At 42.6% G+C, this 27,713-nt stretch overlaps 1 protein-coding gene across 22 annotated transcripts in view; it reads right to left on the reverse strand.

The window, feature by feature from the left end:
• The window catches only part of CAMK2B (calcium/calmodulin dependent protein kinase II beta), a 182,152-nt gene extending 174,329 nt beyond the window's left edge, over nucleotides 1-7,823 (reverse strand). For 14 of the 22 annotated variants that reach the window (XM_075858627.1, XM_075858625.1, XM_075858622.1 and 11 more), the window contains exon 1: nucleotides 7,372-7,823. In XM_075858627.1, the coding sequence (XP_075714742.1) occupies nucleotides 7,372-7,430 (59 nt within the window). In that variant the 5' untranslated portion in view covers nucleotides 7,431-7,823. The remainder of the gene's footprint in view (nucleotides 1-7,371) is intronic. The other 8 variants (XM_075858636.1, XM_075858632.1, XM_075858635.1 and 5 more) reach the window with 1 other exon arrangement.
• Between the last annotated feature and the right edge of the window lie 19,890 nt (nucleotides 7,824-27,713).

A 27,713-nucleotide genomic window follows, 5' to 3' on the forward strand; every position in this document is an offset into this window, starting at 1 on the left:
ATCCCACATTTGCTGGATGGTGCGTGGGGAGGATCCTAAGAGCGAACAAGACGATTGAGGTGGTCCCACAGATGCTCAATTGGGTTCAAGTCTGTCAATTATGGGGCCAGGGAAGTACTTGGAAGTCTTGGTCATGCTCTTCCAACCACTGTCGGTCATTTCTAGCCGTGTGACATGTCGCATTCTCTTGCTGGAAGATTCCATCTGTCCCAGGGAAGAAAAAAAGCATGTATGGCTGGACGTGATCTACAACGATGGATTCATACCCAAGTCAGTTCAGAGCCTTCCACATGAATGAGTGGGCCCAGAGAATGGCATGAAAAAATTCCCCAGACCATAACGCTGCCGCCACCAGCTTGTGTTCTTCCAGCAATGGTTGCAGGGTGTTTGTTCTCTGATGTTTCTCATCTGACACACCAAGGCCCATCAGTTTGATGAAGCAGAAAACGTGACTCATCTGAGAAGGGAACCCTTTGCCAATCAACAGTGGTCCAATTCCGATACTGTCGTGCAAATTGAAGCCTTTTATTCCGATGCACCTTTGTTAGCATATTAGCAGTGACCATCCGTCTACTTCGGAGCCCCAAGGTTCGTTGAACTGTTGTTTTAGACACACGTCTATTAGCCCCCTGGTTTAATTTCATGGTGAGCTCCACTGTAGCGTGTCCTTCGGCCATATTGCACCTTCGTAGCCGACATTCACCTCTCACATCAATGGCAAATGGTGCTCCGCAGTTTCCACATCGGTTATTCCCAATGGGGCCATTTGTCCACTCACGGTGCACTTTCACCACCGCAGCACGTGAACAGTTCACAAACTGCGCTGTTTGAGAAATACTGCGACCCTTGCCCAGAAATCCAATAATCATCCCTTTTTGCAACTCTAATAAATCGCCCCTTTTACCCATGGCAACGACGAGTGATATGTTCTCAGACAGCCTGTCTCACACCTTATATATCCACCAAGCCAGCCCACGACGCATCACTTATTTCATGGGCTACGCGCAACCTATGTAGAACATGTTATATAATTGGAGAAGGTCCCTCAACAGCACAGTACAGTGACAAGGGCACCTATTGAAGATATGAAGCAAAATTCATACTTCTGAATTCCATATAATTAAAAATAATATCCTTGAGTTACAAATTATGGGTTGTGGTTTATTTATTAAAGTGCTGTTACTCTCTAATATTAAACCTGTAATTAGCTTTTACTTCTGTTTCCATTGGGTAGATAAATAAATGCATTTGTTTGACTGTTATGGATTACTGCTTCCATGTTCCCCTGTGGATGTGTATTTTTATGACAAGCTGGAAAAATGACAGATAACCACGCTCATTCACCAGGAACAGCCATTCTGTTGGCTTAACTATTATTTTAAGAATGCAGCCTACTGGTTTAGTAGCGGATACATGTCTGGATCTGAAGAACTTTATTGAAAAGAAGATTTTTCCTGGTAAGCCAAGATCGACTAAATTTGTCATTATCAACTATTCTCTCTGTATATTGGGATACTACACCCTTATACCCTTGTAGACTGGTAAAAGGGTCAATCTCTATCTACAGAAAGGATTCTTTACTGTGAAAGCTGTGGAATAGTCACCTCAGGATCTGATCTTCACAGAACCTTTAGATCGCCTTAGGAGAGGCTTAGATGCTCTAATGAAGAAAAATAATATATCTTTCATTACCTTTGAAGAGAAGCAAATGATGCAAATTGATATGGGTTACGGATGCCAATAGAGCGCACAATTTCTAATAGGTCTGGATACTCTGCAGACGCCTGCAAGTTTTTTTTTTTCTATTATTATTTTTAACAAGGCTGTTATGTGTTGGAGTTAGATGGGGTCTGAAGTGACTTTGAGGTCTGGTCTGGGTTCTGTACTAGCTTACGGGTTTCGTCAGAGGTCTGAATTAATTTTGGGGTCTGGTCTGGAGTCTGAATTTATTTGGGGGTCTAGTCTGGGGTCTGAATTTGTTTAAGGGTCTGGTCTAAGGTCTGAATTCATTTTGGTGTCTTAACCGTGGTTTGATGCCTCCGCTGCCCCCACCCTATGTTTTCTACTTATGTGGCTGTGTGTGTGGTACAATTGTTTATGTTTTTTCCACTCCACTAGACTTATACCTGGAAGCAGCACGTCACATTAGAGGGGCAGCCAGTCAGCAGAGCCTCAAAAGGAGAAGACAATAATGCAGACCGGAGTACAGAGAGATAAAGAACCTGATAATAGTGAGTATGGCCAGCTTTGACACTGTGCACCCACATCTCTCCTCTTCCGCCTCCACATTCTATTAGATGAGGAGGATGGCTTACGCCGCTGACTGCCTAGTTGGACGGAGAGGAACCTGGAATCTGCCATGGGTTAGAGGAGGCTGGCATAAGCAGGCAGCTCAGGTACCTCCCCCAGTTAAATTTTCTGTGTGCACCCCTGAAGGATGATGCAACTAATTTAGGTGACAGTTTTTTGGCTCCATAACCTGTACAGATTAAGCACAGGCCACATCATGTGACATGGCTCTCAGATGTATACAGAGGCTATTTGGGAAGGTTTTTTGTTTTTATCATCTGTCCACTTGTGTGCGGGACTCTGTGGCGGTCTCCATTGCTGTGGTGTCCAGCTTGTGGGGTTTGTGGCCCAGAGCCAAGGTGACTTAGCCTGGCAGCAGGGGGGCTGTTGGGCTTTTACGTAACTTCCCCTGCGGGTGCCGGACTGCGTTGGCAGTGAACGTGGTGTAGTTTTGCACCAAAGTTTAGTTTAGGGTCCCACTTTAAAGAGTTTGCCGTGAAATGGCAAGTGGGATTATACAGTTTGATCAAAATGTTTAGTAAAAACCTCAAGTATCTTTTGAAGAATTATGCTTCGCACCACTTAGGACCATGTCTTCTTTTCATTTTTTTTAAATTTGTAAACTTTATAGAGGTTGGCTAGTTTAACCCTTTATTAAAAGTCCTATTAGGATCCGCCATTTAGGTCACCCCTCTTTTGTCAAGCTAGAGAAATAGTGACAGTCCCTTACCATAGGGATTAGTTTAAGGAAAGTCCTCCACAAATAATCAGAAAAATCACTGGAATAGGTCTGGAGTTTTCATTAAAACATAACTTTTACTGTAGAATTTTTTTAAAAAAAATGTGTATAAACAAATATATACACAGATGAGATTTTTTAATACATTGCAACATTCCCTTGTCACAGATACTGTTTGGTAATATACTTTTTAGTTTTCAGATAATAATATTCATATTTCCTCCCAATAATTGTTAATTGTATTTGACAGGTTAGTCATATTTATTCTATACATTCCAACTGGAAAAGAGTTTAGGTATCCACTTTATCTGTTTTTGTCCCGTGTCTTAGATGATATTTTATATAATAAAAGTATTTGTAAAGCTTTATTTTGGGGTTTAATTTACCCCCCTACCCGTACTGTAGTAGACAAGGGGACTTTCATGGAGCTGCACTTTCCCAGTTATTCTCCCGACGCGTTTCCTTGTTGCCTGGATTCCTCAGGGGAGATTAAGCCATTAGGAGTCTGACTAAAACCTGGAGAAGGTTTATCACTCCAAATTTGAATTATGGCTCGTTAGTTGGGAGACTTGCAGTGGCAAGGGAAGATTACCTGGTGGGGTTTGATGTCCAAGTTCTGGTAGGCACAGATACACGGCGTCTGAATTCCTCAATATGCATGTTACCCCGTACCTTTATTGCCGGTCCAAACCCTTCCCTCAAGCATACACCCCCGGTGACGTTCAGGGGGGGGGGGTGTAAGCACGCCTGCTGATTGGCCACCACTTTCCAAGACCCCCGACGCCTCATGTTGTAGGCGTCAAGATCAAATGGTAGCGCCGCCTTGCTTGCCTCTGCCTCCATGGTGCTTCATCGAGAGTTCCCACAGAGTTCTTAGAATGGCTGCTATGAGCAGACTAACATGCAGCCGCGAACGGTAGTGCGTGATAGGTCAGAGAGAAATTAAACTCTCTGTAAGTGAAATCTTCCAGCGAACCGCCAGCTAGGAGGGGAGGTAAATTATCATAAGACCCAGTTATGACTTTTAAAATAGGGGCTGATATCACAAAACAGTGGAAGGATATTTAATTGCAGTGGCCATGGTCAATAATAACCAAAAAAGGCCACTTCATTATATTTTTCGGCGATTTAGATAGGAGGTACTAATGAAGGAATTCATATATTTAATGAACAAATATATTATTTGAGTTTGATTTATGAATTAATTAATTAAATTCTGGATTGTATTGCAATTTTCATTTATACCATTATTTGAGCCATGCATCAGTATTTACAAAGACTGTCTGGGGCATAGTGCGTATATCTGTTTTGATTCCAGAATAGTATTTATATGGTGCTTAGGGCTAGGGGTGACTATTTCTTGTTATAGGGAGGCGTTTTAAAGGAAGCAAAAGAAATTCAGTTGGTAATTTAAGCCATTAGGTACGGTGGTATCTAGTTTAAAAATCCATCTGGATTCTCTTTGCAGAACCACTCTGTCTATATCCCCTCCTCTGGATGTTGGATGGATCAGTTCAATTAAATAGACATTTTGGATCCCCATTATGTATTTGATGGACATGACGTGCTACGGGTTTGTCTCTATCATGTTCTATTTCTCCCAAATGCTCTAGAATTCTCTGTCTCCATTCTCTAGTTGTTTTCCCTATATAGTCTAAAGGACATGGGCATGTTATTTTGTATACATTTTTGGAGCTACAGTTTATAAAGTCTTTGATCTCTCTCCTTGATCACCCCTCTTTTGTCACTACAATAGGTGCCATTGATTTTAGTGGGTATAATGTAATGCTTAAATTTTCCTTCAGTGAAATTGGAGACAAAACAGGCACCTACAGAGCAATTCCTCATATCACCTTATAGTGGGGCTTCCAAAACCAAGATCATACATAACATGGCTTGTCTATAAGGGACCTTCTTTTGCAAACCCCATTAAAGAGTATATGTCCTCTCCAAAGATTAGAAACAATACCCAGATTTGACATTTATAACATCATAGAAACACTGGCATATCCTACCTCATGCCTCAATTCACTGGTTTTTATAGCCTCAATGAATATGTAGGTTAGATTTTAGAGAACAGCAAGCCTAAGAAAATAATTCATTTTGAAGATATTGCATTCCTCATCTTCATCATTATGATCTGTTACTTTCCTTTGCATTTTATATTATTTTAAATGGTTTGGGCTATTATATATAATTGTATTAATTGTTTGAGTTGCGATGAAGTTAATATTATTTCTGCTTATAACCTTTATATAATAAAACAAGGGCATTGTAGCTCCGGAAAGCCTATTTTATACTTTATATTTACATCAAATATTGAGGATGCAGATATAGTCCCTTGTGGGTATAGCAAAGAAGGATGGTGGTGGGACAATGACAGCTGGGTGCAAAGCAATGGAAACTGCAGCTATGTATAATAAACTCGGACACGCACATCCATCATGAATCTAAATATAGGTCTCTATTGACCCCACATTGCAGTTACCTTGCTCTCTAGCTGACATTTATTAATATGTCTATGAGGTAACACCTGGATCATCACCATCGCTGCAGAGCAGATTGGGGTTGTGGTGTTGCTATGGCAAAGGCAATCTCTGCTGGTGGCAAACACTACCTTGTCCCGCAGGGCAGGGGTGCCTATACAAAAAAAGGACTGTCCCGGATTTTGGACATTTTGGGAAGATCAATAGGTACAACAGTTACATCCACATTACAGTAATCGTCAAAAATATGTTGCAGGACAACATAGACTAGGTCTGACCACTCAAGGGCACATGTTAGTTTAGGTTCTGCACATTTAATGAGCATTCAGTGCATTAGAATTAGGGGGCGTTTACATGTTGTGGTGAATTGCCTTTTTTTTGGCCGCTGCAACAATCGCATTTGACCGCAACGTGTGAACAAAGCCTTAAGGATGCTGTATACCTGTGCAAACATTTAGCAATACAGTTCAAGCATCAATGATTTATGCAATTGATTCATTGAGCAGGCTTGGATTGCGCTTCCCCCTATCTTTAGATGTTTCGCATCCCTGGTGACTCTCTGACCCTATATCTCACAGGCCTTGTCCTGAAAACCTCATATATATGAGAGCCAAGTGTGACATCATAACAGGAGGCAGAATAACGCTCAGGAAATCAGGAGGACCTGAGAGAGGAGGGGGAGCATCCAGAGGACAGAGATACCAGTGCACCTGCCAATCATATCTTCATCTTCATAGACAGTGTTACCAATCACCCATTGAATCTCATAGTCAAGGAAGAATAACTCCCAGTAGATGGCCATATATGGCCATTTTTACATTCATATGTCCAAACTGTCCATAAATATCCTGATATCCATCTAATCCATCAAAGGACGATATCACCCAATAGATTATTAAAAGCCTTAAAACACACAATTACTTATCAATAATGACGTCCATTTCCTATTAACTATTACTCTAAATGCCTTTAAAATTAGTACACTGATGTCTTAAATTATTCTTCTAGGTCTAAATAAAATTTCACAATTCATGGCTGCACCCCGGCCCCCTTGAAATAGACTTCAGCTTTATCCATCACACTCAGATACTCCCTCTGATATCCTAATTGACAGTCTCTGCATTTCCAGACTTTGCCAATAGCTCATGCCATACATAGGTAGCCGGAAAATAATGATGTATCAATAACTCAATACACCCCATACATCCCTCACCAATTACCAACCAGTACACCCTGGATCATCAATATTAATGCTAAATTATCCCTGGCTTTTTGACAAGTACGCAACCGTACCCCGTCCCCATTATTTCTGCCCAGCAGTGGGTGCCCGTCACCTATGATAATACCCCTGCAATCCATGAATAGTCGCTTTATACACCCCCATCACCCCAAACCTCACCCTGAATCTAATCACCTCCCCCGAAGGAATATACGCAGACACACAGCAGTGGCTGCCAGACATAAACACATTATTTGTGCAAATATATACTTGGATGTATTTACAGGCACACAACATACGGGCATGCAACCGGTTTTTCCGAGTACTACAGGTATTTAACGAAGGGAAATGGGCATATATAGATATCTGCAATCACATCATGAGTTGGGTCACCAAAATCTTCACTCAGCACCAATTTCGCCCTTCCAACACACACCCTACATGCCCCCATCTGCGCCAGAAGGCCCTGGATTGCATTCCCCCGTAATAACAAAAAATTATTGGCGTAGACAACATATAGCTATATATGAAGCTAAGCTTTCCCTGAACATAGAATCAAGGGGTGGCTTCAATGGATAACCCTCCCCCAGGGTGCCTTATTGCTCCAGTTGCAGGTGAGGAATCAGATGGTCCCTTACTTGCCAATCTCTTCATACAGCTGGTATTCATCTGTAAAACGTGTGCAGGTTACAGCCATGTCTGCATGGGATCCGGGCTCTGCAGTGGTTCTTGGCTCTAGGAAGGAAGAGATCTCTTCAGCCTTGATTTAGTGAGAGTGGCCAGGCAAGTAGCTCTGATGAGATCTGGGTTATTTGCACCCTTCTAGTCCTGTTATTTGCTTTTTTTTCCCCCGTATGCCCCTCCTGTTGGGATCTCTGCGTCTCTTTTCTACCAGATAAAAAAATAATATCCCAGAAAAGATGAAGAATAATAGAGAAAGGCGGAGAGGTATGGAAAGAGTGACAGAGGGAAAGGGAAGACTGCAGGAATTAGGGGAGATAGGGAGAAAGAGAGAGAGAAAGAGGAGAGGTAGTCAGGAGCTGCTCTGAATGTGCCTTGCCTGTATTAATTTCAGACTGAGAGAGAACAAGAGGGAGGGATGGGAGGGAGAAAAGGAGAGAGGGAGAGAGAGGGAGGGCAGAGATAGAGTAGAGATACCAGGGGATGACAGAACGAGAGGGAGAGACAGGAGAGAAAGTATGAGGACAGGACAGAATCTCACATTTACTGGCGAATCTTTCACGCCAAGCACTGCGGATGCAAATGTAAAGGGTTAAAGTTGGCGGCTAGGAACTGATAAGACCAGCAAACTGCTGGACATCTACTGTATAATAACAGTTTATTTGCTGGACATGTCGCTCTAGAACTAATTTGTACAGCTAGAGCCATAGACATAATGATATTTGGCCCAATATGATTAATTACAAGCCTATGCATGTGTATTTCCTTTTATTTATATAGCGCCAACATATTCCACAGCTATGTAATAAGAATGCATTTGCATCAGTTACTGTTCCTCGGAGGGCTCACGGTTGAATTCCTTAAGCAATTACTGAAACACAGGGTAAATTTTACAGGATTTCAATTGACCCGAGCATGAAATTGATCCATGGAATCACAGTGATCGGATATGATCAACTAATCGTGACGTGTTTGAGAATCTGGTAAGTCGTATAGATAGTTCATTCAGAGGCATATTGAAGAAAACGCTCATGGATTTTCAGTAGACAGTCAAGTGTGTACAAAATTGTTCCAATTGTTACAATTAATTATTCCGCTTATGAGCGACTTACTTTATTTGAAACCAGAATGAATAAGAATGCTAAAAATCATTGTCTTATTTTATTTTTTTAAAAATCTAAAATCAATAAAAAATAAATATAGAGCCAACAATCTCGGTTAAAGCATTTTTAGTGCATTTTGGCAGCTGTTCAGCCGCTGTACTATTGGAATATGTGTAGTGTTAGTGAATAGAAACTTATGAATTCCTATTCGCACACTAAATGATTACCCGCTGTGGTTTTCAGAATTATAAAAAAAAAATCCTCATCTTCATATTGTAGGCAGGAGGTTCATATGGTGACCTCTCTTCAACTTCAAGGGCTTATGCAGGCAATCATATTAGGGCTCGATAAAACCTCTGTAATATGGCACATATAGACTTTTATGAGGCCGTACTATACAGAGGGTTTTTCAGACTTTTCCTGTATGTTCTGTATGAAATGTGCCATATGCTCCATTGAGTGTTATATTATGTTAGTATTCTGCCCCAGAAGTATTGCTTCTAGGGGAGTTTATCTTTTTAACATGGTGCCTTTACGGCAAATAAAGTGTCTACGGTTCTGTAGGGACTCCGTGTGCCTCTGCACAGCCCCTATGCACATTGCACATTAGTTTTCACAGACCATGTTTAGCATCACATAAAGTCTCTATGGGTTCAATTTACGGACCTGTAGGAATAACATGTGAGGCATCCTATTCTCCACTAAAAGCAATGCTTCTATGGAAGAATGCTTCCATAGTGAATCTGTGAGAAAAAACTTCTGTGATGTTCTGTATGAAATTAAAGGCATACAGGGGTCTGGTATGGGCCCATAGCAGTGCCATAATATGGATGTGTACAACATAAATCCAATATCCAATACGGTCATGTGCGCGAGCCCTAGCTCTACTCAAAACTTTAGGTAAGATTGAAGATAACATTAATATCCAAATACCCCCATGTCATAATCATAGGGTATAGGAAACTGAGGTATGGGGAGCTGTTTGAAGGGTCCTCACATTGTAGAGCTGCTACAATCCGGTGATGGAGGAAACTGTGGTCACTAGTGATGAACAAGATGAAAAGCACTGATGTCCCCTCCATGAAACAGAGTGATATGTGCAGAGAAGAGGGATATTGGCGTTAACTTCAGCTACACAGGTTTTGAGTGGACTTGGGATTCATGCACACGGCCTTATTATGGGCCCATACGGTAACTCCATATGATTCTGAAAAATTGTGGTATGTTCCATTGCATTCTGTATTATGGAGGTGCAATATTAGGGCGGTAGGACACATTGGTTTTAGTTGAGTGTATACCCCATAGTGTTATGGAGACTCCATGTCCTTCCATACAGACTCTGTGCACCAGGCTTTGCTGTGTGAATGAAGCCTTGTGGCACTGTACATGTCATTTTTAGTAGAAATAGTTAGTGGAACATCTCATACAACTGTTTCTTGTATGAACAAGGTCTTGAGGGGCTACGCATTTGATAACCATGATGATATTAAGACTAAGCTAATTGCCTGTAAATGAAAAGAAATGTTTTGCGAAGATAGACTGCAAACTGCACGTTACAATAAACACTGTGGGTGATAACTGGATCATGGATGGCCAATGGCAATGAAAGAGTTACATTATGACCCTTGACCTCACGCTTCCCCTCCTCGCTGCTCTCCTAATTAGTAAGCAGGAAGGCAGAGGTAGGGACTACTTTACTTGTATTTGTCCTAAACCATGCAGATACAGTCTGTGCCATGTTACCATGGTAACCTCTACTAGAACAATTACATAGCAATATGCCAGCCCCCACCTGACACACTGGAGGGGAGTCCCTTAATAGGGAAAGAGTCTAAGAATAAAAAAAATGTAGTTCTTTACTTTAACATTAAGTGTGTGTCTAAAAATACCCCAACATAATGCTAGTGAGGCATATAAGGACTGTATATGAAGTATATATAGCAATGTTGTCATATTGTGTATGGCATGAAGCACATGGGTTGTCGAGTATTTTCAGGTGTAATTCGTTATAAATAATGCCATAGGTATTCTACTAAAAAATAACAAGACACAAACACACCATAGCCATGCATGTGCTGGAAAATGGTGTAAAGAGTTAATGGAGGAAAGTCCAGCAGGATATGATGTTTGCGGCATTCTGACCCGTATGCTGCACATGGATTGGCCAGCTATAGTTATATTTTAGTATATCATATTATAGTAATTTCTGGTTTAGTGCTACATGGAAGTGTAACTGAGAGGTAATTATGCTGTCTGCCCAGAGTTAGGCCTCATGTGCATGGCATTGCCACATTCGCAGACCATGTACGGCGGCACTGAGTGGCACTTCTTAGGCATTATATTCTCTTCTACCTCCGTAATTTGTTTCTCAGGGATTTTCATGAGTAAAAAAATTGTTTGTAAAATCAGAGGTACATAGAGGAATGGTATAGGCCTATTTAATTCTATGTGCACCATATTACTTAACCGTAGAACACCGATGACCATGTGCATAAGACCGAATTGTAACTTTAGGCAAATAATTCTTTCTGCCCAGTGTTAGTCCCCTCTCAATGGTGGAGCAGATGTTGCAGTCACACCCAGGCTTTGTTGTCTAAGGTGGACCAAGAACAACACTACTATTATAATGTCAACCTGTTTGGACACATACTCTGAACACTCAATAAAAGTGATTGAAACATAAATGTCAAATGACAATACATAACACTTTGAAAGGGGTTCAGGTATTGCAGGGAGTTTACTTTGAGAATTAGATTTTGGAATTGCATTAATGCCAATACCCTAGTATAATGTTTTTATCATAATCGCTTCCTTTACTATGATGAGTGAGCGAAGTAAATATATCAAATTCTTCAATATTGCCCTGCTTGTGCCATTGGCAGAAGACAGGTCCTATTTACGGCATGCTGTATTCTCTGTAGTGCGGACACAAGCTGTTGTAATACCTGTCAGCTGCAGATCCACTTTGAAGATGCAAAGTTCCTTCAAAAATGATGTAAGGACTACATCCTTCTGGATGGCCTTTATTATTCCAACTTTTACATCACCATTATTACATCTTTTTAGGACTCCTTTATAAAGTGAAATTCTGGTACATCACTGTCTAGATCTATGTGCAAATAAATTTATAGCTGTACCATATAGGAACCCAGCACACCGCATTTAGTGATCACTGAGCATTTCTGCTGTCTTTTGTCAGGAACTTCAGATGAATGGGGCTGAGTTACAGAACCTGCACAGCCCCTGGACAAAAAACTGTAGTGTGCAGGAAAAAATTCAGAAGAAGCAGCGGTGCAATCCATATCCATTCTAACAATCAGCAAGCATCCCAATGGTTGAACCCTACCGACATGCAAGTGATGCCATATCCTAGCGATATGTCACCACTTACTTAGCTGGAAAACTCCTTTAAGTTACAGTAGCAATAATAAGGATATATTTTAGGGCACATTCTAGGCAAACAAGAATGTTTCTATCTATTGCGAACAAGCAGGTATCTTGAAAATGGTGAGGAATTGATACAGAAAAATTATTGAAAAGTTTAAAGGGTAACTAAACGCTTGACAAACTTCTGAATTGTCATAGTGACAGATCAGAAGTTTTGATTGGTGGGGGTTCGAGCACTGAGACCCCCACCAATCGCTCAAACGAAGCGGCAGAAGGGCTCGTGTGAGCGCTCAGCCGCTTCGTGTCTGTTCGGCTTTTTCCGGAAATCAATGTATCGGAGTACGGGTTCAATAGAAAGTCTATGAGCCCGTACTTCGATGCATCGGCTTTCTGGAGAAAGCTGAACAGAAACAAAGCGGCTGAGCGCTCACACGAGCCCTTCCGCTGCTTCGTTTGAGCGATTGGTGGGGGTCTCAGTGCTCGGACCTACACCAATCAAAACTTCTGACATGTCACTATGACATGTCAGAAGTTTGTCAAACATTTAGTTACTCTTTAATCCTTCAATTAAAATCCTTTTACGATACAGGTTGTTGATCTTGGCTTCAAATACCAAAGTGGCCAGAATTGCAGAACCCCTTTAGGATATCATTTAATGACATAAAAAAAACAGCAGGCAGTTATGACTCATGGCTGGGTCATAGCACAACATCATTCTCATCCTGCTGAACTTTCCTCAATTACGTCTCTACATTTATTAGCTATGATGTGGTGATGCACATACCGTCAACCATAAGGCCTCATTTACACGAGCGTGTGCGTTTTGCGCGCGCAAAAAACGCAGTGTTTTGCGTGCGCAAAAAGCACTTGACAGCTCCGTGTGTCATCCGTGTTGATGCGCGGCTGTGTGATTTTCGCGCAGCCGCCATCATAGAGATGAGGCTAGTCGATGTCAGTCACTGTCCATGGTGCTGAAAGAGTTAACTGATCGGCAGTAACTCTTTCAGCACCCTCGACAGTGCATTCCGATCACCATATCGAGTAACCTGTTTAAAAAAAAAGAGGTTCGTACTTACCGAGAACTTCCCGGCCGTTGCCTTGGTGACGCGTCCTTGGTGACGCGCATCTCTTGACATCTGACCTCCCTGGATGACGCGGCAGTCCATGTGACCGCTGCAGCCTGTACTTGGCTTGTGATTGGCTGCAGCTGTCACTTGGACTGAATTGTCATCCCGGGAGGTGAGACTGGAGGAAGAAGCCGGGAGTTATCGGTAAGTCAGAACTTTTTTTTTTTTACACGTTCACGTATATTGGAATTGGAAGTCACTGTCCAGGGTGCTGAACCAGTTTAACTCTTTCAGCACCCTTCACAGTGACTGTCTCCTACCGGGTTCGGTCAAAACGAGTTCGGCTGAACCCGGTAAAGTTCGGTTCGCTCATGTCTAAGACACTCCGTTCGGATGTTTGTAAACAGAAAAGCACGTGGTGCTTTTCTGTTTACATTCAGTTTGACAGCTCTTGCGCGAATCACGCAGTTCGCACGGAAGTGCTTCCGTGCGACCTTCGTGGTTTTCACGCACCCATTGACTTCAATGGGTGCGTGATGCGCGAAAAACGCACGATTATAGAACATGTCGTGAGTTTTACGCAACGCACTCGCGCTGCGCAAAATTCACGCATCGTCTGCACTGCCCCATAGAGTAATATAGGTGCGTACGACACGCATGAAAAGCACGCGCGTCGCACGCGCGTATATTACGCTCGTGTAAATGAGGCCTAAGGGTGATACAGCAAGAGGGACGCAACCCAGAGAGGTAAAAGTGGCACCTGAGACATATAGCCCTTGTCTAAGCAATGTGACCATGGAATACTTTTTTGCAATAAAGGGGTTTTGCCATGATCAATATCTATCATCTATCTACAGGATAGCTGATAAATAACTGATCGGTGGGGGTCTGACTCCTGGGAGCCCCACCGATTACGGGAACGGACTTACGTTACCATTCTTGGGAGCCCCATAGGAATGGAGCGGTAGTGCGCATGCTAGGCCACCGCTCTATTCATTTCTATGGGGCTGCCGAATATAGCACTCGACAGCCCCATAGAAATGAATGAAGCGGTGGCCTAGCATGCGCATTACCGCTCCATTCCTATGGGGCTCCCAGGAACGGAAAGGTAAGCCTGTTCACGTGACCTGTGGATAGGTAATAAATAATGATTATGGGAAAACTCCTTTTAAAACTTTGCCAACTCAGCAAAGGCTTCAGCATTTTTCTTTCTCCAACAACTCATTAATGTGTGGCCAAAATGCAGAACGTCCAACAAGCCATGTGTTTGAGAACTGCATTGCAAAAGCTTGGAACAATTGACACCCCCCCCCCTCATTGTGGTGCTGGGATTTACAACACAGGACAGTAGGGTATTTATTTATTCCTTCCTTTGCATTGGAACAATTCCCCACCCCCTTGTTTGCTAGCACAACGGTTCCTCTGGAATGGGGAGTCCTGCGCAGATTCTCACCACCTAATAGCAGAGACGATGGGAACAATTAGGACTGTTCCCCCTCTCTACAAGGGCCCCAGCAGCTGCATGGGCAGCCTCTCTGGTACGTACACCCACGGGCGGACACAGACAGCTGAGGGCCCCTGTGCAACAATATTGGCCGCTTGCTCTCCAATATCTAATTTATAAATCACCACCTTATATCTCTCTAACAATCCATCAGTAATTGTAAGCCATACAATTCATCATCTCAGACATTTACATGCAATCTAACAGACAGAATACAGCAGCTTTAAGGTGACAGTGAGCCCCCTTATCTACTGGGCCCCTGTGCAACTGCACAGCTTGTCCGCCCCTGCGTACGCCCCTGGCAACTAGCAAATTATGTCACCATAATATGACTGTTGGATGGGCACAGCTTGCTGCATCTTTATCCTACTACTAAAAGACTGCAAAACCCCTCTGTTGTTGCCATGGCAATTTGTATGACAAAGTCTGTCCTGTAGCTATATATAAATGAATGTATCCCTTTAAAGACATCAGGGTGTCAGTTCCTTCTAAATGTGTCCATGACAAAAAAAATCCAACTTTTCCGATACATGTTTTCCCCTGGACTGTGGGTCTACCTGGCCCCATAGACTGACATTGGACCCATTCACAGTCATTGAAATCACTACTAAAAATCTGATGTCTATGACCAGCTTTACCTGCTGCCATCAGTTATTATTCCTTTCCTCTATGTCTTCCTTATATTCCTCTCTTGGCGTTTTTTCCATTATTCCCATCTCCCTCTATATCTCTGTACTGCTACTTATGCATGATTTTCTACTTCCCATCTAAGTGAAATCTGTTGCTTACAGAATTTATCCTGATATTCTAATCAGTGATATTTTTATCTGTGTGGATCAGCTATGAGCTTGTACAATGTACTTTCTGTCATTTATATGATGTATCTGGATAGTGTTCCAGCTTGAAATGGTCTGCTGCTGTCTCCAAAGACCAAACACCCACACAAACAATTTCATTTATTTCTAATGATGTTTTGACCATTGATTCAAGCCTATTAACTCTCCGAGCCATAAAGGGCAGAGTAATCAAGTAGATACAGGAGTCATGGACAGGATATGAACTAGATATAAAGACACAGATCTTAATAGTTTGGACAGAGATACATATATGCTGTAAATATACTAAGACAATAAACTATAATCAAACAGCCTTAGTGTATTCATAATGTACCAATAACACATTCAAGCCCTGTTCAATAGTAACTTCTAATCCAAAGGAATATCCCACCACCCTTAAAAACCAATGATTAAAGGGTTTGTATTACCGAGGACATTTATTGGAATAATGGGATTTGGGCCCCAGAGTTGGGACTCGCATCTATCAGACATTTATGGCATATCCTGTGGCTATGCTATAAATGTTTGTCGTGAAACCACCACTTTAATTTACTTGGCACGAGAAAGTGTTTGAGTTTATGAGCATATTTTGGGTCGATAATCCATCCCACCCCCTAATATTGTCCCAAAAAGGATTAGATCGCAGCAAGAGAATGTAGAAAAGTTTATCATTTTTCTAGGAATCTAAAAAAAAAAAAAAGAATAAAATATATGGAGGGGAATATGGATCTTAAAGGGTTGTTCACTTTTATTCAATTCTCTTTTGGTTAGAAGCGTGTCTTGAAAATAAGCACATAGGGTGTCTCGCTGTTAGAGCCCCCAGCAATTACGTGCAATCTTTGTTGGAAATGGAAACCAAATGTTCAATTCCCGGCCGCACCTCTACAGGAACAATGAAGTTCAACATGTTGCCTATTAAAATCAATGGACGTAGTGTAATCCATGCATGGGTCATCACCTTGTGTCCACTCTAAGCTCGGGCCAATTGATAAAGAGCCCGAATGAGGGTCTTCCTTAGAATTCCATAATATGGGTACTTAAAAATGGATTCCCTAAAACAGACAACCCCTTGAAATACTGCGTCGGGACTCCGTTCATGGGTTCCGTTTGAGCTCTCCGTCAGGGAAACCCATGAACGAAATCCAAACTGAAACAAATGGAAACCATAGGTTTCCGTTTGCATCACCATTGATTTCAATGGTGATGGATCCGGTGAAAATGGTTTCCATTGTGCAATGGTTCTGTCATTTTGACGGAATCAATACCATAATCAACTGCGCTATTCATTCCGCGAAAACGACGGAACCCTTATGCAACGGGGACAAACGAAAACCATTTTCACCGGATCCGTCACCATTGAAAACACGTCAAGTCCCAAACCCAGATGTGAACGAAGCCTTAGCAGATCCTGTCATATGATGAACATAAAAAATTTAGCAAATTTAGCAAAAGGGACAATGATTCCTTAATATTCTTCAATCACCACACAGCTTAAACCAAGTAAACACCCCACCGAATGTTATCTGAAAATTGCTTTGCATATGAAAACTAAGGAAACTAGCACGTGAGCACCCTGCTGAAAAGGCAGCTTACTGCTGGGATAACTGAACGCTGATAGCCATAGCACTCGTACTCATATTTTAGAGCCATACTGCTAGGAAAGCTCCATGGGGTGAGCTTTTAACTAACTATAATACACGGAGAGGGGGGTTTCATTGAAGTTCTTAGAAGCAGTTAAAAGGAATTCTAAGTACTAGGGCGAAGCTGTGTGTGTCTGCTGGGGGTGTCTGTCTTCTGACTCTTGGACACACGCTTTGGAAGGGGCATTAACATAGCTTTAATGAGAGTCTAAGGCCTTCAGCTTCTCAAGAGGGCAGCCACACACAGGCAGATATGCACTGGCACTGAAATGATCCCTCTGATCCCCTTCTTGTGTAATATTCAGGGTGTAACGTCCGTGGTCACTGACCACGAACTCCTTCCATCCAGTCGACGCCCTTCTCTCCAGAGATGTCTGCACATACGGCCGTCCTGTTCCACAGTGACCACCAGGGTGTGCTCGCGAGCTCAGTCCAGACTTAAGAAGCCAAAGCGCACGCAGGTGGGAGATTGAGCTGATTGCTCCCAGAGCACCCTTGGATATTAGAAGGGCTGTGCTCGTCCCTGCAATGCCTGAGCGTTGTTTGTTGTATCCAAAGTTTGTCTATGCAAATGGTCTCCTAGTGTTTCCCAGTTCCCAGTGTTCCCTGTATCCTGTGCTATCCTGGTCAAGTGCCGTGCTGAGCTGTAGTCGTGTTGTGCTGTATTCCACGCCTGTCCTGCTACTCCACGCCTGACGTCTACCTGCTGCCTAGTCCCAGCCGAGCCTGCCTTGCTCCTGTCCGAGCTGCCACAGGTACACTATACGACTATAGACTGTGACCCGTGCTCTGTTGCCAGCTGCCATACTGTTAAGGCGGTACAGCCCAGTGGCTCCACGAACCTAACGTGACACAGGGTTTCTTGATTCGTGCTCGATTATTATGTTGGTAAAATTGGTCCATATATGGCAAGCACAAATCAAAGTAATGTCTTATTCAATAAAATGGTGTCGCTCTTAGAGTATGTTCACACGCAGTAGCAAAATACAACTGAAATTACAGAGCTGTTTTCGCCTGAAAACAGCTCCTGATTTTCAGACGTTTTTGTAACTACTCGCGTTTTTCGCTGCGGATTTTACGGACATTATTGGAGCTGTTTTTCAATGGAGTAAATGAAAAACGGCTCCAAAAACGCCCCAAGAAGTGACATGCACTTCTTTGACGCGGGCGTCTTTTTACGCGCCGTGTTTTTTAATATATTACTTTTATACTGAGATATACATGTATATGATTGAAGTTACAGGTCGAAAGCCTGACGCTGCACGACTGAGTGACAACATGTCCCCTTCGCTTACTCTGATGACGTCATTGAGATCTTGTGTAGATTCAAATGCATCGATATCTATATCCTAAGGCCTCATGCACATGACCATGCCCGTAATCACGGCCCGCGAGTATGGGAGCAAAGCCCATAAAAATCGAAAAGTAGGACATGCTCCATAATTCCCAGCACGGTTCTACGGCACGGACACCTATCCGTAGCGGTACTGAAAGGTGTCCGCGGCCAATAGAACTGGGCATGTCTGTAATTGCGGTCCCCAATTATAGAGTTTTTTTTACAGTCGTATGCATGAGGCCTTAGTGTCTTAAAAAAATAATAGCAATATGCGTGTATACGTGTATAAACGTGGGTACAATACCAGAGCAGTGGTAGCACTTCGATTTTCTTAAATACACTGTGTTAAAATTCAGACCAAAGCCCTGATCTTGGGGACCCTGACAGCATGGGCGAGTTGGCATTGAATGCTTGTTCATAGAAATAGGATACATTCATGCTGCCCATGTGGACAGGGACCCTTGCAGCATGGGTGAGCTGGCATTAAATGCTTGTTCATAGAAATAGGATACATTCATGCTGCCCATGTGGACAGGGACCCTGGCAGCATGGGCGAGCTGGCATTAAATGCTTGTTCATAGAAATAGGATACATTCATGCTGCCCATGTGGACAAGATTCATGTAAACATGTAAGCAATCATTGTACCACCACCAAACTGCTGTTGTATATGAAATCAGTGCTTGAGGACAGAATTTCAATGCTTGGCTCAGCTGAGCGTGCATGTTTATTTCAGTGGTGAGTGGGACGTAAGACACCCCTGGCGGTGGCTTAGTTCCTGGGGGAACTATGGATTGGGCAGTTTAAAACTCAGCATGTCTGTCCTTCTTTGTCTAGTTCCCCTATACATATTAGATCGCTGGCTGATCCTGCTGAAATAGTCAGGTGTACCCAGCTATCATCTAATGCAATGTTTCCCAGTCTTATTACTATGGGGGAACCCCTGAACAATTTTTCCATTCTCAGGGAACCCCTATGCCCATTCCTACCTCAAATAAGCTTGGTGTAGGGGCAAATTAAACATTCTATAATTCTTGTCTAAAATAAAATTCAGGTTTAGATGTGTTGACTGTTTTGCCAAGCATCATTAACCCCTTCCCGACATTTGACGTATCCATACGCCAAAGTCGGGTAGGGGAAGTATGGAACGGGCTCACGGAGTGAACCCGCTCCATACGATGCAGGTGTCAGCTGTTTGTTACAGCTGACACTTCAGAGTGACGAGCGGCATTGCGCTCGAGCGCTATCTCGCCCGTTTAACTCGTTAAATGCTGCGGCCAATAACGACCGCAGCATTTATCGTTAATCATTAGAAAGAGGGGAACGACCCCCTCTAACAGCTCATCGCGCCCCCCCACAACGCAATCGCGGGTGGGCGATGGTTTATATGGCTGCCTGGGGGCCTAATGAAGGCCGGGCTTAATAGTTGCCTGTCAGAATCACGAAATACTGCAATACATTAGTATTGCAGTATATCGTGCAAGCGATCTAACCATCGCTGGTTGAAGTCCCCTAGGGGGACTAATAAAAAAAGTAAAAATGAGTTAAATAAAGTTTGTTTTTTTTTGTGTAAAAAAAAAATAAAAAAATATTAAAAGTTTAAAAAACCCCCCTTTTCCCATTTTCCCCCTAGAGCATAGTAAAAAAATAAATAAATAAACATAATTGGTATCGCCGCGTCCGTAAAAGTCTGAACTATTACAATATATCATTATTTAACCTGCACAATGAACGCCGTAAAAAATAAATAAATTGTAAAAGCCAAATCTCCCACAAAAAATTAAATAAAAAGTGATCAAACCTTCGCATGTACACCAAAATGGTATTATTAAAAACTACAGCTTATCCCGCAAAAAATAAGCCCTCATACTACTTAATCCACAGAAAAATAAAAACGTTATGGCTCTCGGAATTTGGCGACACAAAATAAATGTTCTTTTTTACACTTAGGTTTTTACTTGTAAAAGTAGTAAAATATAGAAAAAACTATATATATTTGGTATCGCCGTAATCGTATTGACCCGCAGAATAAAGTTAACATGTTGTTTTTAATTGCACAGTGTATTCCATAAAAACGGAGCGCAAAATACCATGGAGGAATCGCTGTTTTTTTTTCATTTTCCACCCCACAAATACATTTTTTCCCGTTTCACATTATATGGCAAAATAAATGGTGCTAGGAAAAACTACAACTCGTCTGGTCTGCAAATTCTTGCAGTATTTTTCATGAATGTTTAAATTCATCAGGGGAAGAGGCCAAGGGACATGGGTTGTCCAAAACAGACAGGACAGTTGCTGCCCAAAGTTAACAACACCTATAAGGCTGCATTCAAATGGAGTCGCATATTTAGTGCCAATAACTTTAACAGACCCATCAAGACAAAGCAGAAAAATCTTTGGGAATGATCCTGAGATCAAACCCCACTTCCTTGAAACCAATATTGACAAGTTAACAAATGCTGCCTTGTCCCCTGTTTGTTTATCACTTCTGTTTTGTCTGGCAAGACAATTTTGGCAGATATGGTCTGTGCCTGTATCTGACAGTGGTTTTTACCCTCATAGTTATGCCAGTTGCACACGACCGCTTTTAACGGCATCTGACTGGCACCCGATAGTTTTCATGGACCCATTCACTTTAGCGGGTGAATCGGGTCCGGGAAATGTCCTATCTTTTCATGGACCACAGACAGGACCAGACAGGCACACACTGTCGTGTGCATGAGGCATTAATCTGCAAATATATTATCTTCTTTGGGGTTGGTGATGACTTTTGAGATCCTAGACGAAATCAAGCCAAGCCTTCTAGTTCAAGCAGTGGCAGACATAGAAGAAAAGGGGGCCAAAAGCAAACATCAAATTACCCTCCCCGTTTCCTTTCATGCTGGGTTTTGGCATCCAGTGCTTGGCTTGTTGTTTGTTTTTCCCTCCATGCTCTTTTTATGACCCCTGAGCCATTTGCCCACCCTCTTGTTTGCTAACTATGCACATGTTCTCGCCACCCAGTAGCAAAAGGGATGGGCCCCCTCTCTCCTAGGGCCCCATAACAGCCGCACTGTCTGCTTCTATGGTATGTTCAACCTTGCATTCAAGCACAAAGACTGGACAGATCAGAATAATAATAATGATAATAATAATAATAATAATAAGTTCAAAATCCAGGATCTATATCCCTTTTTATTAGGAAATAGGATAGTAGATTTACAAGATCTGGGTAAGACAGGTATTGCCAGTATATGGGAATAAAAAAGTTCGGGTAAACAAAAAAATTTGGAGGTGCTGGGCTGTAGGCCTAGAGCCTTAGGGTATGTTCACACAGGGCGGATACGCTGAGTAAAAGCACACAGCGTATACGCCCTGTTCACCGCAGGGAATTGCAGCCGAAAAGCCGCACCAAAACTGCACGTTAAAAAAAAAAGTTTCATACTTACCCGTAGCCATGGCAACGCGTCCCTCTGCCGTCCTGCCTGGCCTCCTAGGATGACGTTTCATCCTATGTGACTGTGATTGGCTGCAATAGTCACATGGGATGTAACGTCATCCCAGGTGGCCAGCCTGAACGAAGAAGCACAGAATTCTGGGTATAAGATTTTTTTTTTGTTCTGCCGCAAAATTCGCAACATCTGCTATTTGTTGCGGACTACACCTCCCGATTGAAATCAATGGGGAAGACCCACAACAAAAAAGCAGCAATTACGCAAATACAATTGACATGCTGCGGATTAAAAAAATCGAACCACAGGTCAATTTCTGAGCGATTTTTCCTCTTATCATTTACGCATCGTGTGGATGAGATTTGTTCAAATCTCATCCACTCTGTTGCTAATGTATTATGCTGTGGATTTTCCGCAACAAAATCCGTTTTAGAAAATCTGCAGTATTTACAATGCGTATGAACCCGGCATTGTAGTGAGAGAGGTTATGTGTTTGGCTAGTGGCCAGACAGCCTAGTAGTTATTTTGCTGTACTATTAATGTGTTTTTATCTTTTTTGCATGAGAAGAGAACAAAAAAACTGGCTGAGGTTAGTTGTACGAGACCCGTTGTATTGGAGTGAACCATCTTTGTGTGGCACCCATCGTACCCAAGACAGGGCGATCCCATGAGCTAATTCCCCTGAAAAGCTCACAGTACATATACCTACTGTGTATGTATGTGTGTGTGTGTATATATACACTCCTCAACAGTGGCGTAACTACCGCTATAGCAGCCATAGCGGCTGCTACGGGACCCGCAGCATGAGGGGCCCGTGCCACCCACCAGCACGGTCGCCCCCCCCTCCCATGGCCGGAGGCCCCGCTAGCAGCCGCTATGGACGACCAACGATAAGTCCCCCGAAGTTCTCCATGACAAACCTTGGACTTCCGGGGTCTGTCTGCAGCTCCATAGAAATGAATTGTGCACTGGTCGCGCTTGTGCGCATGCGTGACCAGCGCACCTTTCATTTTTATTGAACTGCGCAGACGCAGGAAGTCCAAGGTTTGTCATGGAGGGAGGTGGAACACTTCACCTGCAGCGTTCTAATGTCACTGCCGTAACTGGCTCTGCCCCCTTAGCGTGTCTCCTCCTATCCCCCAAGTCATGTGGCCTTCCCCCATGGCCTCTGGCATGGGTCTGGCCCATCTGGATCGATAGACATGTTCATGATTTGCAAATGATTAAATCAAGATGTTTGGAGCATTTTGTTTAAATTTTTTTTCAGTATCAAGTATGAGCATCACTCATAGAAATACACGCACTTACATGCATTGGTATGCTATAAATGAGGTTAGTAATGGTTGTCTGAGGAATGTTATGCCATGCTGAGTGAACTTGGGCACCAAAACCAGCAAGTTTGGCCGCTGGCAGCTCCCTTTGCAATTGCTGACCGAAGACGTCCCAGATGTGCTCGATGGGAGACAAGTTCGGAGACGCTACAGGCCATGATAGCACATTTAGGCCACGCAGGCTGCTCACAGTAGCACGAGCAACATGCGGTCTGGCGTTGTCCGGTTGAAAAACGGCCACTGGGACTCTTTGGAGAAATGTCCATACCACTGGTTCCACAACCATATCAATGTAACGCCGAGCTGTGAGTGTACCTGAAATGAAGACTAGAGGGGTCCGGCTACCTACCGTACATTATGCCACCCCACACCATAATCCCAGGAGTAGGACCAGTGTGACGTTCCCTTGTGACGGCCTCTTCATGGTGTTGGCCATGTGGTCTCCAGACCAATCTCTGGCTATCATTGCGTTCGAGACAAAAGCGAGACTCATCGCTGAAGGGGATACACCTCCATTTCAGCCTCCATTGTTGTCTTGCTGTGCACCATGATAGCCTTTGAGAGCGGTGGCGTGTGGTCAATGCAACAGCTGTAGCTGGACATCTGGCTTGTAGTGACAATGTTGTGCAAACACCTTCTGATGGTTTGTGTCGAAACTGGTTGCCGCCCTAGGCTTGGGATGTGACGTCCAATTTCATTTTGCAGTACAGACTGGATCACTACGTGTATTCTTCCAATCAGACAATCCGTCCGTGCAGAGGTTTGCCTCCGCGCATCACTTGCTGTCATTCCTGTTCGTCATGTAACGTTGAATAATGCTGACATCTCGGCCAAGGCGCGTAGCGATCTGCCGGAGTGATAAACCAAGGTCTCTCAGTTCAGGCATTCTGTCCCTCTCAGTTTACGACAAGTGGAGATAACTGGCACGTTGATGAACAGGAGGCATCGCACAATCAGCCCACACCACTTGATCTAATATTTGATTTTTCATGTGGCTAAAAAAAACTTTGCTTTCTGTCTGGTTCACCCACATGCCACAGACTGGAGCGAGGTGCTTGAAAATGTGATCATTTGCAGATCTTAGCGACACCGGCTACTTCCTCGATTTGCATAACCTTACGGCTTGTCCTTCTTAGTGTTGCAATTTCAATGTTGAGGACTGTATGTATGTATATATATATATACATACATACATACATACATACACAGTCACACACTGCAGCATATACATTTGAAAAAATAAATCTGGTCTAGTTACATAATGAATAAATATATGGTCAGAATGTTGATACAATGTATCAGTATAATGGATTCATGTAGCGTTATAGACAGAGGGCACGTTTACTGTTCTAGATGGGTACAGGTGCAATGCTGATAGGACCTGAGTGCTGAAGATGAGACGATGTTGCCAGCATGCAACGTACAACTATGGTTCCATACACATATGTCTAAGATCACAGGTAGAAAATAGATAAGACTACAGCAGATTGCTATGGATTTGTAATGCGGGAGGATGTGATTGACAGGTCTTTAGTTTATCATCCTGTCGATGATACACAGGAATCATAAATAACAGGGTTGTAAAAGTGTACACAGAAATGTAAGCTAATTTGGGGTGTGCACCCGCTCCTCTTCTTTTTATGTGTTTATGCCTTTTTTATTGTCATTCTCTATATTTCTAAGTCTGCCTCATTACTTAACCATCTCTTCTGCTTGATGTGTCTTATAAGTCTGTCTCCCTTTCAGCACTACACAGCATGGAAAGCTGTCTCTTCCAGCTATTATTGGGTGTTTCCATGGACACCGCTATGAAGGGGGTGGGGGAGAGAGTTCCATTATTACTCAGGCCGCAGAGAAAAGCTGACATGCAACAGTTGTAGCAAGGAAGAAATGGGAGCTCTACTGCCCAGCATAACAATGTGACCTGACCTCATAATATGCTGCTCAGAAAAAAAAATAGTTTTTTGTTAATTTTAGTACATGTAACTGATCATATTCGAGGTAATATCACTGGAGAGGAGTGGGAGTACACTCATACAATTTATATGCTGTGAAGCTGTGGGAACGTGCTACAATTATCCCAGGCTGAGGTTAATAAATGACTTTAAACATTGAGATAAATTGGGGATGTGTGTTAAAAAGAATATAAAACATGAGTGGAAAAAAAACCAGTTTAATGAAATTATAGTGATTTTTATCATAATATTTTCTATTCTGTCTCCCGTTCCCTGTCATAGTAAAGTCACATGTGTTTTCAGAATTCTTAGGTTGTAGAGTATCAAGTCACGCAAATCAACGATTGATAATAAATAATAAGCTGAATCCTCAGCAGTATGTTCGCTGCACCAGGACCAGAATATTAACCCCTTAAGGACGCAGCCTTGTTTTGGCCTTAAGCCCATTTTTCAAATCTGACATATTTCACTTTATGTGGTAATAACGTCGGAATGCTTAAACCTATCCAAGCGATTCTGAGATTGTTTTCTCGTGACACATTGGGCTTTATGTTAGTGGTAAAATTTGGACTATATATTCAGTGTTTATTGTTGAAAAATTGCAAAATTTAGAGAAAATTTATAAAAAATAGCATTTTTCAGAATTTAAATGCATCTGCTTGTAAAACAGACGGTTATACCACCCAAAATAGTTACTAGTTCACATTTCCCATATGTCTACTTTAGATTGGCATCGTTTTTTGAACATTATTTTCTTTTTCTTGGACGTTACAAGGCTTGGAACATAAACAGTCATTTCTCTTTTTTTTAAAGAAAATTTCAAAAGCCTTTTATTTAAGGTACCTGTTCAGTTCTGAAGTGGCTTTGAAGGGGCTATGTATTAGAAACCCTGATAAAACACCCCATTTTAAAAACTAGACCCCTCAAAGTATTCAAAACAGCATTTAGAAAGTTTTTTAACCCTTCAGGCATTTCACAGGAATTAAAGCAAAGTGGAGGTGAAATTTGCAATTTTCATTTTTCTTGCTGAATTTCAATTTTATTCAATTTTTTTTGTGTAACACATAAGGTTTTACCAGAGAAACACTACTAAATATGTATTGTCCAGATTCTGCAGTTTTTAGAAATGTCCCACATGTGGCTCTAGTGCGCTCGTGGACTAAAACACAAGCCCTAGAAGCAAAGAAGCACCTAGTGCATTTTGAGGCCCCTTTTTTATTAGAATATATTTTAGGCAGCATGCCAGGTTTGAAGAGGTGTTGAGGTGCCAAAACAGTAGGAATCCCCCAATAGTGACCCAATTTTGGAAACTACACCCCTCAAGGAATTAATTTATGGCTGTTGTTATCATTTTGACCACACAGTTTTTTCACAGCACCTATTTTAATTGGGCTGTGAAATTAAAAAAATGAAATTTTTTCCAATAAGATGTAATTTATGATCAAAATTTCCTATTTTCACAGGGAACAAAATACCCCATTTTGTTGCCCAATTTGTCCTGAGTGCGGCAATACCCCATTTGTGGCGATAAACTGCCGTTTGGGCCCATGGGAGGGCTCAGAAGGAAAGGAGCGCTATGTGTTTGTTGGAGTCCAGATTTTGCTGGATTGGTTTTCGGGTGCCATGTCGCATTTGCAGAGTCCCAGAGGTATCAAAGCAATGGAAACCCACCAGAAGTGACCCCATTTTGGAAACTACACCCTTCAAACAATTCATTTATGGGTAATGTGACTATTTAGACCCCATAGTTTCTTCACAGAACTTATTTGAATTGGGCTGGGAATATAAAAAAAATAATTTTTTCCAATAATATGTCGTTTTGGCTGAAAATGTCTAATTTTCACAAGAAATAAAATACCCCATTCTGTTGCCCAATTTGTCCTGAGTGCGGCAGTATCCCATTTGTGGTGATAAACTGCCGTTTGGGCCCATGGGAGGGCTCAGAAGGAAAGGACCACCATTTGGCCTACTGGGGATTTTTTGGTGCAAAGTCATGTATGCAGTAGCCCCTGAGGTTACCAGTACAGTTGAAACCCCCAAGAAGTGACCCCGTTTTAAAAACTACACCCTTGAGGCATTCATCTAGAGGTGTAGTGAGCATTTTGACCGGAGACATACACCCCATAAACTGTAATGTGGGTTCTCACGGGTACGTCAATACCCTACATGTGGCTGTAATCAGCTGCCTAGGCACGCAGCAAGGCTCAGAGGGGAAAGACGAGGGGGGATAAGCTGTGCGCAGTGCATCAGGGTAAGTAAAACTGGGGTCGATTAAAAATCATGGGATGTATGATAAATTTTTAAGCACTCTTTCATACGGAGCCTTAGTTTTTCGGAACATGTGTCACATTGATATATTGTGTCCTTCCTTATCCCCCTCTTATGGCAGACTTTGTACCTCTTTTGACTTTTTCCTTTCTTGCCAGTTTGGGGAACTTCTCCTGGAAAGTGTTGCCCTGGTACGATGCGTGTTGCCTCGCCTCCAGAAGTACTGGGTCCCCCCCCCCTTCTTGGTCCATAAAAATTAGTTTCTTGATAACCACCTCTTGAAATTCCAGGAAAGTTCCCGTCTGGCCTGTACATCGATGTAGCACGTACGCGTTGTACAATGCCATCTGTATGATGTGCCCGACCAGCTTCTTATACCACACCGCATAGCGCTGTAGGGCTTCAGGGCTTGATCTGACAAGTCCACCCCTCTCATGTACCT

The sequence above is a fragment of the Rhinoderma darwinii genome, chromosome 3, assembly GCF_050947455.1.
Source record: "Rhinoderma darwinii isolate aRhiDar2 chromosome 3, aRhiDar2.hap1, whole genome shotgun sequence".
Classification (NCBI taxonomy): domain Eukaryota; kingdom Metazoa; phylum Chordata; class Amphibia; order Anura; family Rhinodermatidae; genus Rhinoderma; species Rhinoderma darwinii.